The sequence below is a fragment of the Pan troglodytes genome, chromosome 12 (genome assembly GCF_028858775.2).
Source record: "Pan troglodytes isolate AG18354 chromosome 12, NHGRI_mPanTro3-v2.0_pri, whole genome shotgun sequence".
In the NCBI taxonomy this organism is placed as follows: Eukaryota; Metazoa; Chordata; class Mammalia; order Primates; family Hominidae; genus Pan; species Pan troglodytes.
The window spans coordinates 34,392,842-34,413,683 of record NC_072410.2 but is presented as its reverse complement, the minus strand read 5'-3'; the positions used below and the strand labels follow the sequence as shown (position 1 = coordinate 34,413,683).

Below are 20,842 nucleotides of genomic sequence, written 5' to 3'. Positions count from 1 at the left end.
CAAAAAAGTTCTTTGTAACCAAACAGCCTCCAGGAAGAAACACTTATTTACGGACAAATCTGTGATGCCCTGGTCCGACCTGGGACACTGGGGACATTGCCCCTATGCTGAGTTACTGAGATGAGCCAGCCCTGCAGCTGTGCCCAGCCTGCCCTATCCCCTGCTGATTTGCATGTTCCCAGAGCACAGCCCCCTGCCCTGAAGACTTATTAATAGGCTGGTCGCACCCTGTGCAGGAGTCAGTCCCAGCCAGGACACAGCATGGACATGAGGGTCCCTGCTCAGCTCCTGGGGCTCCTGCTGCTCTGGCTCTCAGGTAAGGAAGGAGAACACTAGGAATTTCCTCAGCCAGTGTGCTCAGTACAGCCTGGCTCTTGATGGAAGCCTTCCTATAATATGACTAATAGTATGAATATTTGTGTTTATGTTTCTAATCGCAGGTGCCAGATGTGATATCCAGATGACCCAGTCTCCATCCTCCCTGTCTGCATCTGTAGGAGACAGAGTCACCATCACTTGCCAGGCGAGTCAGGACATTAGCAACTATTTAAATTGGTATCAGCAGAAACCAGGGAAAGCCCCTAAGCTCCTGATCTATGATGCATCCAATCTGGAAACAGGGGTCCCATCAAGGTTCAGTGGAAGTGGATCTGGGACAGATTTTACTTTCACCATCAGCAGCCTGCAGCCTGAAGATATTGCAACATATTACTATCAACAGTATGATAATCTCCCTCCCACAGTGTAGCAAGTCATAACATAAATCACCCAGGTGAGCAGATGTGTGAGGCTCAGCTGTCCCAGATGCCCCTTCTGGTGCCTTCGCCTGCTGAGAATGTTTCTCAAATTGCAGTCACACTTTGAAGTTCACTGGAGAGTTTTTGTAAAAGGGCCATGAAGGCCCACTTCATCGTAGCTGTCTTTCCTTGTCCTAATCCCCAGTATCATAGACAGGGCAATGCCTCTCCTGATTTCATTGAGAAGAAATGGTTACACCTGAGGAGTCTGAGTTGTAGCATCAGTTGGAATTCATGCAGCAATAGTGAGCCACTCTAGGTATTCCAAGTAGGATTTTTTTTAAATACAAGATGTGAGAATCTAAACTACAGCCTTTTAAAGACTTGCAAGTATAGTAGTCAACGACGCAAATACTAGAGAAGAGGAATTCTCTTCCGGAATCCAGAATGCATCTGATAGAGAAGGTACAACTGCCAATCATGTGGTCCTCAGACCTTTCTGAGAAGCCCATGGGTGGGGGTGCAGATGCTCTCAGCTGCCTAGAGGACTTCATCAGGTGCTTCTGCAGTCCTCACCTCGGTCCATATGTCTTGCTGCAGGTGTTGATGGATAGTATTGAATCCTCCTCTTCTTACTTCTCAATCTCAGGGCAGGCCCCACACTGGGCAACTCCACCAAAAACCAGAGAAGGCATAGGGTTTCTGGCAAATGTGCTTCCAGAATGATAGTGATGATGGGGAAGTGACAGCTGACATCGTTGTGTGGTCATGTATCTCTACTCTCAGGATTTTTTCAGTGAAGTGATGGCCTCAGAATACACTTGGATGTACTTCCATATACTATGAGTAAGTTTGAAATCATAGCATGAAAATGATATTTAGTCATATGATAAATAGAACTACATGGCTACATTAATCAAAATAGCATAGTGCTGGTACAAAAAGATACACAGACAAATGGAACAGAATAGGGAACTCAGAAATAATGCTGGAGACCTACAACCATCTGATCTTCAACAACCCTGACAAAAACAAGCAATGGGGAAAGTACTCCCTATTTAATAGATAATGCTGGGAGAACTGGCTAGCCATATGCCAAAAATTGAAACTGGACCCCTTCCTTACACCTTACACAAAAATGAACTCAAGATGGATTGAAGACTTAAGTGTAAAACCCCAAACTATAAAAACCCTAGAAGAAAATCTAGGCAATACCATTTAGGACATAGACACGGGCAGAGATTTCATGACGAGAATGCCCAAAGCATTGCAACAAAAGCAAAAATTGACAAATGTGATCTAATTAAACTAAAAAGCCTCTGCACAGCTGAAGAAACTATCATCAGAGTGAACAGACAACATTAAGAATGGGAGAAAATTTTTGCAATTTATTCATCTGACAAAGGTCTAATATCCGGAGTCTATAAGGAACTTAAACAAATTTACAAGAAAAAAAAACAACCCCATTAAAAGGTTGGCAAAGGACATGAACAGACACTTAAAAGAGGACATACATGAGGCCCATAATCATATGAAAAAAAGATCAACATTACTAATCATTGAAGAAATGCAAATCAGAAACACAATGAGATACTATCTCACACCAGTGAGAATGGCGATTATTAAAAACTCAAAAAACAATAAGTTAGGCAACGTGACTCACACCTGTAATCCTAGCACTTTGGGAAGCCGAGGTAAGTGGATCACTTGAGGTCAGGAGTTCAAGACTAGCCTGGCCAATATGGCGAAACCTCATCTCTACTAAAAATGCAAAAATTAGCTGGAGGTGGTGGTGGATGCCTGAAATCCCTGTTCCTTGAGGGGCTGAGGCACAAGAATCGCTTGAACCTGGAAGACAGAGGTTGCAGTGAGCTGAGATCATGCCACTGCACTCAAGCCTGGGTGACAGAATGATATTCCTTCTCAGATTAAAAAAAAATCAAAAAACGACAGATACTGCGGAGGTTGTGGAGAAATAGGAAAACTTCTACACTGTTAATGGGAATGTAAATTACTTCAACCATTCTGGAAGACAGTGTGGTGATTCCTCAAAGTTTTAGAACTGGAAATACCATTTGATTCAGCAGTCCCATTACTGGATATATACCCAAAGGAATATAAATCATTCTACTATAAAGATACATGCATGAGTATGTTCATTGCAGCACTATTTACAATAGCAAAGACATGGAATCAACTCAAATGCCCATCAATGATAGAACAGATAAAGAAAATATGGTACATATGCACCACGGAATACTATGCAGCCATAAAAAGGAATGAGATCATGCCCTTTTCAGGGACATGGATGGAGCTGGAAGCCATTATCCTCAGTAAACTAAGGCAGGAACAGAAAACCAAACACTGCATGTTCTCACATATAAGTGGGAGCCTAACAATGAGAGTACATGGACACGGGAGGAAACGACACACTGAGGTCTGTGGTGGAGGGAGAAGGAGGAAGAGAGGGAGCGTATTAGGAAGAATAGCTAATGGATGCTGGGCTTAATACTGAAGTGATGGGATGATCTGTGCAGCGAACCACCACAGCACACGTCTACCTATGTAACAAACCTGCACATGTACCCTGGACCTTAAAGTAAAAGTTGAGGAAGAAAAACCATTACATATATATATATATAAACATTATATATATACATTATATATATAAACATTATATATATATATAAACATTATATATATGTGTATGGTTGAGTCATATATATATATATGTATATGACTTAGCCATAAAAATAAATTTAATAATATCTTTCCCGGCAACTTGCATGGAGGTGGAGGCCGTTATTCAAAGTGAAGTAACTCAGGAATGGAAAACCAAATACCTTATATCCACACTTATAAGTGAGAGCTAAGCTACAAGTACACAGAGGCATACAGCATGGTCTAATGAACATTGGAGACAGAAGTGGAGAGGGTGGGGGGGGTGAGGAATAAAAAGCTGCATATTAAAAAAAATAAAAATAGAAATTGCACTAAATAATATAGCAATCATTGGACCAAAAAAAACCTTTGTTGAATACCTGTATGTGTATGTGTGTGTGTGTATATATATACACATATATATATAATCTGATTACCTATATATATGCATACAAACACAGACACACACCTATATATACACAAACACCCACACATAAATATTTTATATATAATATATAATATATGTTTATATATTATATATAGTATTATATATTATATATATTATAATATATTATATATACTATATTATATATGTATAATATAGTATATATACTAAATTATATATAATATATATTATTTATATATTATATATTATATAGTATATATATTTTATATAATATATAATATATAATACATATTATATATTAATATAATTATATATACTATCATTATATATAATACTATTATATATTAATATAATTATATATAATACTATTATATATTAATATAATTATATATTATATATATCATATATAATAGAATTATATATTATATTATATATTAATATAGTATTATATATTAATATAATATATAATTATAATAATTATATATAATAATTATATAATTAATATAATAGTAATATAATATATATTATATATAATACTATTATATTAATATGTAATACTATATATTAATATAATATTACATATAAATATAATTATATTAATATAATATATATTAATATAATTATATTGATATATATTATATACAATAGTATATTATATTATATACATATATAATATATACAATATATAATATCATAATATATAATATATATTATATATATAAAATATGTGTGTGTGTGTCTGTGTGTGTATGCATATATATAGGTAATCAGAACAGGATTTTATAGTATAATATAGATTTATTGAAAATCATTAAGTTCACATTCCATAAATAAAATATGTTCATACATATATATGTGTACATTTGCTTATATGTGTTTGTATATATATATGTGTGTGTGTGTGTATACACACAGATGTAACATTCTTATTCTTTTTTTAATATAAAAACCTTGCTACTCAAAATTTGTCCAGAACCCAGTAGCAACACTAAGAGCATGTTACCAATTCAAAACAGCAAAGCCACCTTAGATCAACTGAATGGGAATCTGTATTTTCATAACATAACAGATGATCCATTGAAGGTTTAAGAAGCTATGTTTTAGGGAATGTTTACTTCAGCTAAGAAATTTTTGTTGTTTTTATCCAACATGTCAATTTAAGAAAATCCGAATAAAGTCACATGTTGAAAACACATCCAATTTTATTTTTTACTCAATTTGATTTGATTTAACTTTAATTAATTTAAGAATAAATTTGCTTTTTTAATGCTGACAGTTGAAAAACTTAATTATTTGTCAGTGACATGATCACATACCTTGAAACTTAATTGGAGAAAAGGTTTTAGAACTTTGAGTAATTGCTAAAGCAAAAGAAGAAACCCACATATTGTATACTTGTGTTGGAGCTGATGGGACTTAAATTTGCTTGTGTAGCTTGACCTCAGGATGTTGTTAACTGCCCTGGCTGATCACTGCTCCTTCAGTCTTGACCCCAATTAAAAAAAAATCCATATATTAGAGATAAGCTCAGCAACCTACAGCACAACCACACAGCTGAGCCCTGTCTAGATCAGCTAAATTATTGTTAATATGAACAACCGTAAACATGAAAATAAATACTAGTATTGTAAGCCTCTGCATTTTGAGTGGTTTGTTACAAACTATTATTGTTGAAAAGCTAATACATTATTAAACATCCACATATATAGATGCATTTAATGAAAATTGCATAAATATGAATACTTAGAAAATCATAAAGAAACAAAAACATAGAAGAAATAATACTTAAATCAGAAGAAATAAAATACAACTTAGCTCATTTATGGAAACATCTAACAGGAATAGTTAGTATTGAGGATACACATATGTAGCAATACTCAACAGAATAATCAGAATGGAACTTTACATATACACTACAGATTGTTGAAAATCATTAGGTTGACATTCCAGGAATAAAACATATATTTATACATATATGTGTGCATAAGTGTATTTATCTTTTTATATATGATATATACGTTTGCATATATATTTAGATATTGCTTTCTGCATAAACTTATATAAACAGTTATGTTTTAAGAAAGTTGTATGACCACATATGTGTGTATATACACACATACACATAAGCTACAAGCACATATACAAAATTATCACAGTGCCAAGGAAATGTATTTTAGCCCTTCTAGACCCTAGGTTACAGACAGTACTCAGAGGATGGAAGAATTTTAATAAAACAGATATCAAAACATCATGTGAGGCATGCATACATTTTGTTGAAAAATTTTCTTTTTACAGTCACCATTTTCTTTAAAGTTTTATAAAGTGTTGTTGTCTGGTCTCCTTTGTAATTTAGACCTTAGGTTAAATTTGTGACCCATGAGGAATGCTGGATTCTGGACTGAAGGTTTTTGGATTTTGCCATTCATTTTATTTTATGTTCCAGGATACATGTGCAGGATGTGCAGGTTTGTTACATTGGTAAACAGGTGCTATGGTGATTTGCTGCACCTATCAACCCATCACCTATTAAGCCCAGCATCCATTAGCTATTTTTCCTGGTGCTCTTCTCCTACCCACCCTCCCCTGAAAGGTCCCAGTGTGTGTCGTTCCCCTCCTTGTGTCCATGTGTGCTCACTGTTCAGCTCCACCTCTAAGTGAGAACATCTGGTGTCTGGTTTCCTGTTCCTGTGTTAGTTTTCTGAGGATAGTGGTTTCTAGTTTCAACCACGTCCCTGCAAAGGACATGATCTCATTCCTTTTTATGGCTGCATAGTATTCCATGGTGTATATATAAAACATTTTATTTATCCATTCTATCATTGATGGGCATTTGGGTTGATTCCATGTCTTTGCTATTGTGCATAGTGCTGCAATGAACATACACATGCATGTATCTTTATAGTAGAATGATTTATATTCCTTTGGGTATATACCCAGTAATGTGACTGCTGAGTCAAATGGTATTTCCAGTTCTAAATCTTTGAGTAATCGCCACACTGTCTTCCAGAATGGTTGAACTAATTTACATTCCCACCAACAGTTTAGAAGTGTTTCTATTTCCCTGCAACCTCGACAGCATCTGTTGTTTCTTGATTTTTTAATAATCACCATTCTGACTGGAGTGATATGGTGTCTCATTGTGATTTTGGTTTGCATTTCGCTGATGATCATTGATATTGAGCTTTTTTCGTGTTTCTTGGCCGCATGTATGTCTTCTTTTGAGAAGCGCCTGTTCATGTCCTTTGCCCACCTTTTAATTTTTTTATTTTTATTTTTGTAAATTTGTTTAAATTTCTTGTAAATTCTGGATATTATAACTTTGTCAGATGAATAAATTGCAAAAGTTTTCTCCCATTCTGTAGGTTGTCTGTTCACTATGATGATAGTTTCTTTTGCTGTTCAGAGGCTCTTTAGTTTAATTAGATCTCATTTGCCAATTTTTGCTTTGTTGCAAATGCTGTAGACATTTTTGTCCTAAAATCTCTTCCTGTGTCTATGTCCTAAATGGTATTGCCTAGATTTTTGTAGTTTGCTTTTTTTTTTAATTATACTTTAAGTAGTTTGGGTTTTAATAGTTTGGGGTTTTATACTTAAGTCTTTAATCCATCTTGCCTTCATTTTTGTATAAGGCGTAAGGAAGGGGTCCAGTTTCAATTTTCTGCATATGGCTAGCCAATTCTCCCTGCACCATTTATTAAATAGGGAGTACTTCCCTCATTGCTTGTGTTTTTGTTTTTGTTTTTGTTTTTGTTCTTTTTATCAGGTTTGTTGAAGATCAGATGGCTGTAGATGTGTGGTTTTATTTCTGAATTCTCTATTCTGTTCCGTTGGTCTAAGTGTCTGTTTTTGTACCGGTAGCATGTTGTTTTGCTTAGTGTATCCTTGTAGCATAGTTTGAAGTTGAGTAGTATGATGCCTCCAGTTTTGTTCTTTTTGCTTAGGCTTGTCCTGGCTACACAACCTTTGTTGGTTCTATATGAATTTTAAATTTTTTTTTTTTTTTGACGGAGTCTCGCCTTGTCACCCAGGCTGGAGTGCAGTGGTGCCATCTTGGCTCACTGCAAGCTCCGCCTCCTGGGTTCACGCCATTCTCCTGCCTCAGCCTCCCGGGTAGCTGGAAATATAGGTGCCTGCCACCACTCCTGGCTCATTTTTTGTATTTTTAGTAGAGATGGGCTTTCACCGTGTTAGCCAGGATGGTCTCGATCTCCTGATCTCGTGATCCGCCCGCCTTGGCCTCCCAAAGTGCTGGGACTACAGGCATGAGCCACCACGCCCGGCCAAATTGTTTCTTCTAATTCTGTGACGAATGTCATGGTAGTTTATTGGGAATAGGATTGAATCTATAAATTGCTTTGGGGAGTGTGGCCATATTTGCGATATTGATTCTTCCTATCCACCAGCATGGAATGTTTTTCTATCTGTTTGTGTCCTCTCTGATTTTCTTGAACAGTGGTTTGTAATTCTCCTTGAAGAGGTCTTTCACTTTCCTCATTAGCTGTTATCCTAGGTATTTTATTCTCTTTGTTGCAATTGTGAATAGGAGTTCATTCATAATTTGGCTATTTGTCTGTTGTTGGTGTGTAGATGCTTGTCAATTGTGCACATTGATTTTGTATTCAGAGACTTTGCTGAAGTTACTTATCAGCTTAAGAAGCTTTTGGGCTGAGTCAATGGCATTTTCTAGATACAGAATCATGTCATCTGCAAACAAAGATAATTTGAATTTCTCTCTTCCTATTCGAATACCCTTTATTTCTTTCTCTTCCCTGATTGCCCTGGTCAGAACTTCCAATACTATGTTGAATAAGAGTGGTGACAGAGGGGTATCCTTGTCTTGTAGTGGTTTTCAAGGGGAATGCTTCCAGCTTTTGTCCATTCAGTATCATATTGACTGTGGGTTTGTCATAAATGGCTCTTATTATTTTGAAGCATATTTCTTCAATACGTAGTTTATTGAAATGAAGTGATGTTGAATTTTATCGAAGACCTTTTCTCCATCTACTGAGATAATCATGTGGGTTTTGTCTCTAGTTCCCTTTATGTGATGAATTATGTGTATATTGAACCAGCCTTGCATCCGGGGATGAAGCCAACTTCATCGTGGTGGATAAACTTTTTGATGTGCGGCTGGATATGGTTTGCCAGTATTTTATTGAGGATTTTTGCATCAATGTTCATTAGGGATATTGGCCTGAAGGTTTTCTCCTTTTTTTTTTTTTAAATCTCTGCCAGGTTTTGGTATCAGGATGATTGTGGCCTCTTAAAATAAGTTAGACAGGAGTCTCTCCTTTTCAAGTGTTTGGAATTGTTTCAGAAGGAGTGGTACCAGCTCCTCTTTGTACCTCTGGTAGAATTGAACTGTAAATCCATCTGGTCCTGGGCTTTTTTTAGTTGATAGGCTTTTTATTACTGCCTCGATTTCAGAACTTGTTATTGGTCTACTCAGGGATTCAACTTCTTCCTGGTTCAGTCTTGGGTGTCCCCATTCTTTAGGTAGAAGTGATCCTGATGTTACTTGTAAAGACAACGTTTGCAATATGTTAGGTGTTAACACATTGCTTTTAATGTGTGAAAAAGGAATTCAAGTGTGGGAAAGTGTGTATTGGTGATGTCAAGCCACAAGGGTGGATGGAGATAGAAAAAGATATGTAGTCATGAAAAACGATGAATGTGAACGGGACTGAATTTAGGGATATTATCAACACAGGGAGAGCTGCAGGATAGGAGTCGGATCTCTCGTAGCTGCTGGCAGGGATGCTGTCCTTCTGTGGGCCGTAGTGAGAGGAACAGCTGTCTTCTCTGCAGGAGGCAGTCTGAATATGGGGTCTCAGGCAGTAAGGACTCCTCCGCAGCCTGAATCGGCAGTACAGTTTGTGAGATTGTTCCAGAGGCTTTGCCTGGAGCCTGTTCTTAAGGCTTTCCAACAATTTTTGAGCTATTTAATATCCCATAATGAATCCCTTTATGCTTAGTGCAGTTCACATTTGTAACCAATACTAATGACCACTCCACATTGAGGGCATGGTTGCCCCCTTTTTTCCTGCTAAATTTAATGCTTTCCAGGTGAATCTACTAGAGAAGGCCAACATGAATAACCTTCATGTCATCAAAAGTGCATGACAAATAAGCTCAGGGGAGCCACCGGGTTCTCAGTCATCTGCAGTGTCTCATGACATGAAAAGAGGAGACTGAGGAATCTTCCTGTAATCCTTCAGCCAGTCTTTCTGCAGCCTTAGGTAGGGTCTCCACGTGCATGTACTCATCAGTGCTCTGTGGAATACTGAGGGAGGCATCTGGGGATAGCCTGGGCTCTCTCTGAACTCCCTCCTCTGTTTCTCTGTCTTTCTGGACCTCCAATTCTTTTTCCTCTCTTCAGGGACACTCCCAGGCACCTCATGGATTTCCTTTCACTACACAATGCTCTGGCAACTCTCCTCAGGGTCTCAGATGGATCGATCCAAATTTCATCTCCTTTGGTTTAAAATCTTCTGGGCTCAATATCCTTAATTTCTAATGTCCAATTTCTTGAAAACATTTGCCTCATGTATTGTGTCCTGTGTTTTAGTTAATCCAGAGAGGAGTGTAAATCTAGTCCATTCTAATCTATTTTGGCTACAGGTTGAATATCTGGAAGCCTACGTCTGAATTTAAATATTTTTCGCTCCTCAAGGTTCTTCACCAGCACCTGGTAGTGTGAGGATAGCAGGTCGTGCTTTAGGGTTGCAATTGGGACTTTACTGCCATTACCCCATCTCTTGCTTTTTCCACACCACACAAGTTCTCCTGAACACATATACAGACACTTCACACACATTCACATGCCATCCCACCTCCCAGCAGCAGAAACCTGGCCTCACTTTGTGTCTGAGCGGGGAACGCCTACTGCGTAGCTACTCTCAGAGGAACGAGCCCAGAGAAGGGGCCAAGTCCCTGGAAGTTAGGGTTAGAACATTTGAATTGGTAGTTTCAGGACCCCAAGTATCAGGGTGTGATGTAGAAGAAAATTGGCTCTATATTAGCACAGTCTCAGTCTCTCTCTGTGAAAGACTGGAAGGGAGGAGAGCCTGGTGAGGGACCTTCACTTCTGGGGCCCAGAGCAAGAGGTCCCTCATGTTGAGTGTGCATGTAGCTTTGATTGATGCATTATTACTGAGACACTCAATAGCTCCATTGAAATACAAGATTGGAGACCTCCAACCAAGATGCTCTGTCAGTGTTGACAGGGCTCCTTTATGATCCAGCAGGCTGTTGAGGACTCCCTGGCCTTGATGAGTTCGCAGCAGAGCTAGCTTTGTCTCCAGCCTCATCCTCCCTTCCTCTGTGTCTTCCGTGAAACTCGGAGCAATTCCCCAGGTGATGTGATCTTGTCTTCATCCTACTTTGAAGAGAATTGATCCTCAGTGGTTCTGGGGTATTTAAGGTTGTATATTTATCCTAATTCAGGCTTCAGTTTCACAGCTATCCTATTTGGTTGATGAAAGAAACTGTATTTGATTTGATTTTTGTTTTTTTGATAATCAGGTTTGGCATCCTCAGTCAGAACTTTCATGCTGATGAACTGAGAGAAATAAAGTTACATGGGGCTAGGCACAGTAGCTCACACCTATAATGACAGCATTTGAAAGGCTAAGACTGGAGGATTACTTGAGCCCAGGAATTTGAGACTAACCTAGGCAACATAGTGAGACCCCATCTCCACAAGAAATGAAAAAATTAGCCAGGTGCCGTGGCACACGCCTGTGGTTCTAGCTACTGGGGAGGCTGAGACAAGAGGATTGTTTAAGCCCAAGGGGTTGAGGTTGGAGTAAGCTGTGATCTTGCCACTGCACTCCAGTGTAGGGGACAGAGCAGGACCCAGTCTCAAACAAAACAAAACAAACAAGTTACATTTGTCGTGAGGGGTAGACTATGTAGGTCCCCAAACCAAGAATAGGATGCCCATTTAGTTGATGGATACTAAAGAGACCTGTGTCTTCAGATAATAATTTGTCTGTGAACTACACACCTTTGAGAAAGCACAGTGTTATCTTCGTGCGTCTACAGTAAATTTCCATGTCTTATGATTGTAACAGGTGTGGCTCAGTGCCATCACAAAATACCTTAGAATAGCTTGGGTATGCTCTTAAGAGCTGCCATTTTTATTTTTAAAATATTGAAACAATTTCACATTTACAGAAAGTTTGTAAGTAGAGTACAAAGTAACACATTTCCCCCCAAACCATTGAGAGTAACTTGATGACCTCATAGTTCCACCCTTTAAGACTTTGCTATGTATTTCCTTCAGACAAGACATTTTCCTACATAACCCAATACATCTGTGGAACCAGGGAATCATCACTGGTGCATCACTCCATCTAATCCTCAAGTGTATTTCAACTTTTGTTAATTGTTCCAATAATGTCTTTTGTAACAAAATGATTCACGGGTTGCCTTTGCTGGCCTGTACCTCTGTAGTTTTCTTCCATCTAGAACAGTTCCAGTGTCCTTGTTTGGACTTTATGAACACATTGCTTTTGAAGATTACACACCAGTTACCATGTAGATTGTCAATTTAAATTTGTTTGAATTTTCTTCAGGATTGAACTCTGTTAGTGTAACTGTTGCGGGAATATCCAGAAGCGATACTGTGCTCTCACTGAATCCTATTGGGATGTGTGTGATTTCCATCTGCCACATGACTGAAGAGGTTTAATCTGACTCCTGCTGAAGGGGGTGTCTGCCAGGCTTCTCCCTGCACCTTCACTCTTGTTCTGTTTGAAAGAGATAAGAATTTGTGGAGATGTTCTTGGTACTTCATGAATATCCCTCTCCTAATCGAAATATAGACATGGATCCATATTTTCTTCAATGGGTTATACTCTGCTACCATCATCATTTATTTTCATAGTCAACCCTCCTCTGATTTGTCCAATGGGAGCCTCATTCACACTGCCTCTGAATACCTGCTGTTTTTATCCCATCACTCTCTGAGCACTTTTTTAGTTTCTGGCACTAGATGGTACAGGCTCATCTTCCATCTCCCCTATTTTAGACCTGACATCAGCCATTTCTCCAAAGATTACTGATTCCTTTTAGTAGAAATCGGTATTCAGAAAAATAAGATCTACACACTAAATGTGTTCAGTGGGACTGATGTGTCATCGCTTCTAGAGAAAATGAGCTATCTATTATCTATCATTTGTCTATCTATCATCATCATCTATTCATCTATCTTTTTACCTATATCTACATAAACCATGAATTGGCACTGATATAGCTATAATCCAGAGTCATAGAGTTTATTCTAGTACGTGCTTTAAAAATATTTCTAACATTTCTCCCTGGGTACCTTGGCTCTTATTATCCTTACTACACTGACTTATGGGATCAACATCTCTTTGTGACACTAATCTCCTGCTGTCATTGCCACCTACACGCTCCTTGTAGACAACTTCCCTCTTCTGCCTCACAACCTGCATTAGCCCTGATATGCTTTGCCAGCTCACTGTTAACTTTGACTCCTACATGGGTGACCTTCTCAATCTACATGGGCCGTTATGCTAGTACCACTGGCTTTACCCCTTTTGAAGGGCCCTGCACATCCTGCTTCAGCTGTGACATATGTGCTAGTGGGAGGATGTTGCCCCACATCCTGCGCCTATGTGGGGATACCCTCCTCCCTCCACTATAGCTTCAACACCTCTGGTGGTCTTCCCTCTCTACTGCACATCAACTGCCCTTTCCATGCCATATGGGTTTCACACTCTGTGCAATATTTTGGTTTCCCCTTCATTTTGGTGCATGGTTTTCTTTCTGAACCTACTTTGGTCAAATGCCCTAAACCCAGTCATTAAGAACTGCTTTCTCTCAAAAACTGGAAGAGATTGGTAATATAGAGATATACAGTTTATGGAACATAGTAGATTCAAGAGTAGATGTGAGCACTGGGTCTAGATAACATCTCATTTTCCGGAAGATATTAGCTTAAGAATGACGTAAGACACACATATTAATCCAAGGAGCTCAGGAAACATCTAGCATAGGAATGCATGATGGCACACAGAGGTAGAGAGTAGCTGACACTTTTCAGAAGTGGAGGGAGAAGATTTCTGATGTTGGCCTAGATGAAAGAAGTAGGAAAGAAAATGTAGAAATACAGGAAGATGATCACATGTCTGAAATAAGAGATTTGCCATGTCGTTTACCCAGTGTACAAGGATTACCCAATCCTTGCAAAGCATTACACTACTTTCACATATTTTGTGTTAACATTTTCCTTTTTCTTATTTTTAATAAATAAATCTGTCCTTCTATCCATCCATCTATGTATCCATCCATCTTTCTTATACCTCATCATTGCATCTCTGGCTGATAGTGCTGATGATTTACAACATCAAGGGCTCTAGAGGATCAGAGCAAAGAAGAAGTCTCTCTGGCTTCAATAATATTCATCAGTACCAAACGCAGGACACTTCTAAAATTTATTGCAGATTCTGGAGATGTGCTTCTCCAACAAGCCAGGTCTTAGACGGGAAGCTAGCAAGAAAAGTAGGTCATGACCTATGAGCAGAGCAGAAGAGCAATCTCCTTGCAGGACAGTAGACAGATTCTCTTCTGTGGCCCCCAGAGAGAAACTTGTTCTCTGCTAACAAGTGTATGCAGGCCTGATCAATCTTAGGACCCCTGGGGGAAACTAGGCCTGTGCAATATTATGCAGATAAAGTCATTCTTGCATCCGTTGAAATTTTCACTTTCAAAAAAACACAGCCAACTTCCTGAAGACTTGTACACAGGCTGGTCATACCACTTGCAAGAGTCAGTCCCAGTCAAGACACAGCATGGACATGAGGGTCCCTGCTCAGCTCCTGGGGCTCCTGCTGCTCTGGCTCTCAGGCAAGGAAGGAGAACACTAGGAATTTACTGAGCCAGTGTGGTCAGTACTACCTGGCTATTCAGGAAAGTCCTCTCATAACATGGTTAATAGTGTTAATAGTTTTGTTTCCCATCTCAGGTGCCAGATATGACATGCAGATGACCCAGTCTCCATCCTCGCTGTCTTCCTCTCTAGGTGAGAGTCACCATCACATGCCAGGAAAGTCAGGCAGGGCATTAGCCATGTTTTAGCCTGATACAAAGAGAAGCCAGGGAAAGCTTCTGAGCTCCTGATCTACGATGCATCCAATTTGCAAACCTGGGTCCCATTGCAGTTATGTGGCATTGAATCCAGGACAGATTTGATTCTCACCATTAGCAGCCTCCAGTCTGAAGTTGCTGCAACTTCTTCTTATTGGTCAACAGTATAAAAGTGACCCTCTCACAGTGTTACAAACCCAATAAGCTCCCCAAGGAAGCAGATATGTGAGGGTGGGCTGCCCCAGCTGCTTCTCCTGTTTCCTCCATCTGCTGAGAGTGTTTCTCAGACTCAGCCACACTCTGAAGGTCACTGAGCAGTTTTCATAGAAGGGGTAAGGGAAGTGTCTCTACACCCTTAGTTTCTTTTATCCTCCTCAGCCCCAGCAGCAGACATGGCAATGCCTCTCCTAATTTCATAGAAGAGTCATTACCTATGAGGACTCTGGGTTACAGCACTGGTCCAGGTTCATACAACAAAAGAGAAGCTATTGTAGGTAACCCAAATAGAAAGTTTTTCCTAATATGGGAAATCCATGTCTAAATTACAACTTTTCAAAGACCAGAGGATATAATGGTTAGGAAACCAGAAAGGCAAAAGGAGTGCTGGGAAATCTACTTCAAGAAGCAATGGTGGCCGCGCACGGTGGTTCAGGCCTGTAATCCCAGCACTTTGGGAGGCCGAGGCAGGCGGATCACCTGAGATCAGGAGTTCAAGACCAGCCTGGCCAACATGGCGAAACCCCGTCTCTACTAAAAATACAAAAATTAGCCGGGCATAGTGGTGGGTGCCTGTAATCCTAGCTACTCAGAAGACTGAGGCAGGAGAATCATTTGAACCAGGCAGGTGGTCTCTGCAGTTTCGAAGCCCAGCGCCATCTGTGGCTGTTATGCATGTCTCTCCCAGCCACCCTGCTGTCCAGAGCCCATATCAATCCGTGGGGGTAGGTCTGTGAAAGAGCAGCTCAGTTAGGACCCAGAGGGAACCATGGAAGCTGCAGCTCAGCTGCTCTGATTCTTGTTACTCTGGCTCCCAGGTGCAGGAAACACCGGATGGTTCTGCATGTCAGTGAAACTTTCTCAACCTTGTTGAGTCCTGTTACCTGGCACACCTGCTGGGAAGGCACAATGATTAAAGCTCAATGTAGATCAATGGTCCTGGATGCACTGGGAAGACAATAGGTATGACGTAGTGTACGTGTGTGACATTTCTGTTTTTATTCCAATTTCAGATACCACCAGAGAACTTGTGATAACAGTCTCCAGCCTCCCTGTCTTTATCTCTAGGGGAAAAAGCCACCCTCACCTACAGAGCCAAGTAGACTATTAGCAGCTCCTTAGCAGGGTATCAGTGGAAACCTGGACAGGCTCTCAGGCTCCTCATCCATGGTGCATCCACCAGGACCACCAATGTCCCAGCCTGGTGGAGTGGCAGTGGGTTCGGGGAAAACTTCAGTCTCATTATCAGCAGGCTGGAGCATGAAGATTTTGCACTTTAACACTGTTATCAGCATAGTGGTGGGTATTCCACAGTGATTCCACAGGAAACCAAACCTCCACAAGACGGCTGGTGTTTTTTCCTCAAGCCTTCTGTTTACTTATGGGAAGCTACTATGGTGGCTGCTTAGTTATTGAGAGAAAACAATGGAGACTTCAATAAATAGAAGTTTATACCACATTCATGCATTATAAAACTTAATATTGTGAGTAACATAATTCTCCCTTAATTAATTCAATACAGTGACAATTAAAATCCCAGAGGACGTTTGTGAAATTGAAATGATGTTTCATATATATATAGTATATATATATATATATATATATATATATATATATATATATATGTACACACATACCACACACTATATATATATATATACACACACTATATATGGTTTATGTATATATATAGTGATATGTATGTGTATAATATATATAGAGAGACTGTGTGTGTATATATATAGATACATACATATCACACATGCATTTAAAAAGGACAAAAATAGCCATTGGAATCTTGCATAAGAATAACAGGTCGGGCTGGGCATGGTGGATCACTCCTGTAATCCCAGCAATTTGGGAAGCTGAGGCGGGCAGGTCACCTGAGGTCAGGAGGTTGAGACTAGCCTGACCAGCATGGAGAAACCCCATCTCTACTAAAAATACAAAATTAGTCAGGTGTGGTGGCACATGCCTGTAATCCCAGCTACTCAGGAGGCTGAGGCAGGAGAATCATTTGAACCCGGGTGGTGGAGGTTGCAGTGAGCTGAGATCGCACCATTGCACTCCAGCCTGGGGAACAGAGCCAGAATCTATCTCAAAAAAACAAAAGCAAAAAACAACAACAAAACAAAACAAAAAAAGAATAACAGGGCAGGCATGGTGTCTCACGCCTATAATCCCAGTACTTTGGGAGGCTGAGGCAAGTGTATCGCTTGAGGTCAGGAGTTAGACCACCCTGGCCAACATGGTGAAACCTTGAATCTATTAAAAAAATACAAAAAATTAGCCAGGCGTGGTTGCACATTCCTGTAGTCCCAGCTGCTTAGGAGGCTGAGACAGGAGAATCGCTTGAACCCAGGGGGCAGAGGTTGCAATGAGCCAAGATCATAGCACTGAACTCCAGTCTGGGTGACAGAGCAAGCCTGTCTCAAAAAAAAAAAAAAAAAAGAACAAAATTGAAGGAATAACACCAGGCAATATCAAACCCTGTTACAAATAACACTAATTAACAATGTAACTACAGATCCGCACATATGTAATCACCCAATTTATAATAAAAGTGTTACCACGGGCCAGGCAGAGTGGCTCATGCCTGTAATCCCAGCACTTTGGGAGGCTGAGGTGGGCAGATCACGAGGTCAGGAATTCGAGACCAGTGTGACCAGCATGGTGAAACCCCGTCTCTACTAAAAGCACAAAAATTAGCCAGGCATGGTGGCACATGCCTGTAATCCCAGCTACTCAGGAGGCTGAGGCAGAAGAATCACTTGAACCTGGGAGGCAGAGATTGCAGTGAGCCAAGATCGCACCACTGCACTCTAGCCTGGGTGACAGAGACTCCGTCTCAAAAAAAAAAAAAAAAACAGTTACCATAGATGATGCATACTGAAAGAGAAAAATATCTTGGTCAGGTAATTTAAAACAAGAGATATGTACTTTCTCACAGTTCTGAAGGCTGGGAAGTCCAAGGTCAAGGCACTGGCAATCTTTTTGTACCGTGAGGGCTGCTCCAGCTTCCAAGATGGTGGCTTGTGGCTGTGTCCTCAGGTTGTGGAGGTGGAAGGGCAAAAGAGACAAATTCTGTGTGAAGCCACTTTTATTGGGCGTTCATCCCATTCACCGGGGTGGAATCCTCATGAATAATCAGCTCCCAAAGGCCCCACTTTGTAATCCTGTTGCATGGGGTAAACAGGAATCTTGGATGAGATGCAGACATTCAGACCAGAGCAGTGATCAGTAGAAAAATATATAATAAGTGAACTGTATTGGATCAATAAGATATCTATATTACATCAAAATGAATCCTGACCTCTACATTTCACCTCTATATTATATAAATATCAACTCTAAATGAATCATAAAATGAAATATGAAGGCAAAATAATAAAGCTTTTAGTAAAGAGCATAAAAACATATATCATAAACAGGTGCAGAAATAAATTTGTTAAAGAGAACACACAAAGCACTAGGCACAAAGACAAAGATTCATGAATTAGGTTTTATTTGTATGAATTCCTTCTTACAGGGTTTTAAACAAATAAATTAAAAATATTATTTGATGAATACATATAGAAGAAATTAACAGAGAGGAAAGTCAAATTATAAAGAATATGAGATTCAGAATTCTGATTAACTGTAGGGGGAGATAGGCATATGGCATCGTGGAAACCCCACCCAGAGATCACACTTTTAGAGGAAACTAGAATGGTAGGCCTTGTGACAGCCATCTTGAAGGATATAACTGGCATCAGTCAACCCTGTGGCCCAAACAATTCATATCCCTCTTACATGTTAAATGCTCTAATTCTCACCCCATCAAGTCTAAGTATTATTCCATAATAGTGTCAGGGCAAAATTCAAAATATCATCATCAAAATGATGTCCTGGGGACTGATGTTAGCAAGATAGCAGAGTAAGAGATACCAGGCTTCAGCCCCCACAAAATCCAGCAATTAGTCAGTTATCCAAGAAGGCCAATACCCTGGGAGGGCTGAAGAGTTCAATTACAAACATGCAGCAACATGATAGAGTAAAAAGCCAAGAATAAGCACACGCAAAGGATGGCTGGAAGCTGATGGCACACCCGAGAGCCCTGATACCTCTAGGAACAAAGAAAGGGGAAGCAATTGTTATCAGCCAGCGGTGGTGCCACTGTGGGCCCCATAGCCTGCTCTGTGGCAGGACCCTGCAGCCTTTGCTGCTGATAACCTCAGCAGCCACCCAGGCAATCCCCCACCATTCAGCTTTCCCAGTGGAGGCCCTTTAATATTTCTTGTCGAGGATCACAGCAGCCTGCTCCACAGGGGCCACTGGTGCTTTTGCCTGGACGGTTACCTGCAGCCATAGTCGCACACTCCCCAGAGAGGGAGATGCTGCTATACGCACTCCGCAGTGAGGAGCCATTGTTTTCTCTCCTGTGACAGGGCTACCTCCCAGCCCCTTGGCATCAACCTTACCCTCTGCACTGCCCCAGACCCAGGCCTCCGGGTCTCACCCTGCCCTGGCAACTCAGACAGTAAGCCACCTTTATGTGGACTAGCCCATGTGCAGCGCCAGACCCACTGTCACTGCAAGTGCACCCTCGCTCTAGACCTCGTCACTGTGGCTGCTCTGGAAATTGCCAAAGACATCAAAGAAATTGAGACATGTTTATAGGCATACCTCAGAGATATTGCTGGTCTAGTTTCCAATCACTGCAATAAAATGAATATTATCATAAAGGGAGTCACACTAATTTTTTTGGTTTTCCAGTGCATATAAAAGTTATGTTGACACTATCTTGTATTCGGTTAAATGTACAATAGTATTATGCCTAAAAAATGTACATACCTTAATTTTTTAAAACTATTGCTGAACAATACTGACATAGAGACAGGAAGTAAGCACCTACCACTGGAAAAATGGCACCAAAAGAGTTACCTGAGGCAGAGTTGCCACAAACCTTCAATTGGTAAAAATCTCAGTATCTATAAAGCACAGTAAAGCAAAACACAATAAAAGGAGATATGGCTGTATCTTGAAAACGTTGAGAGCTTTGGGTAAGGACAGTGTTAGGTTTTGAAGGGAAGGGAAGGGTTAAAGAAAGACAGAGAGAGAGTTGGCGGCTCTACAGCAAAGCAGGTTTTACGTCCAGCACAAGACTGTGGAGGTGGGGGACTAGCTTAATACCAGAACCCGCTGCTGCTTACAGGCTGGGGTACTTATAGTTATGGGCGGGAGGGGTCTAGACGGTATTACTTGCTGCCCGGCAGGATGTTGATAACATGTTCCTGTGGTCAGGTGGTTTTGCCAAGGATGTTCCTTGGGCCTTTTGCCCAGCGGGGTGTGATAAGAATGTTTCTTGGGCCCACTGTCCAGCAGAAGACGATAGGGATGTTCCTGTATTCACGTGGTTAGGCAGGATGTTTCTCACAGTTCTAACCCCCGTGGAATGCTTCACTTTGACCAAGGTCTACAAAATGGCAGGGGGGCTTAAAAAATGGTGCACCTCGGACTAACAGATAGGAAAAGTCTATGGCCTTTTGCCTGGAACTGCTTTTTTTCACCCAAGCTTCGTCAACAAGAATTTTAGAACTGTAGTTTTACCAGCTGAAATGGCAGCAACAACAGGAAGCTTGTTGCCAAACGGGATTGACTTGAGCTGGGATGGAGAGTAGAACAAGATCCTTCAGTGTTTTCAGCTAATGGTGCTGAACTCTGCAGG

The 20,842-nt window shown here is 40.2% G+C and overlaps 1 gene segment (V, D, J or C); it reads left to right on the top strand.

Annotated features, from left to right (window-relative positions):
- The first annotated feature begins 236 nt into the window (after positions 1-236).
- On the top strand, positions 237-748 carry LOC129143240 (immunoglobulin kappa variable 1D-33-like). The segment is given in 2 exon segments: positions 237-316; positions 441-748. Coding segments are annotated over 2 exon segments (363 nt in total).
- The last annotated feature ends 20,094 nt before the right edge of the window (positions 749-20,842 follow it).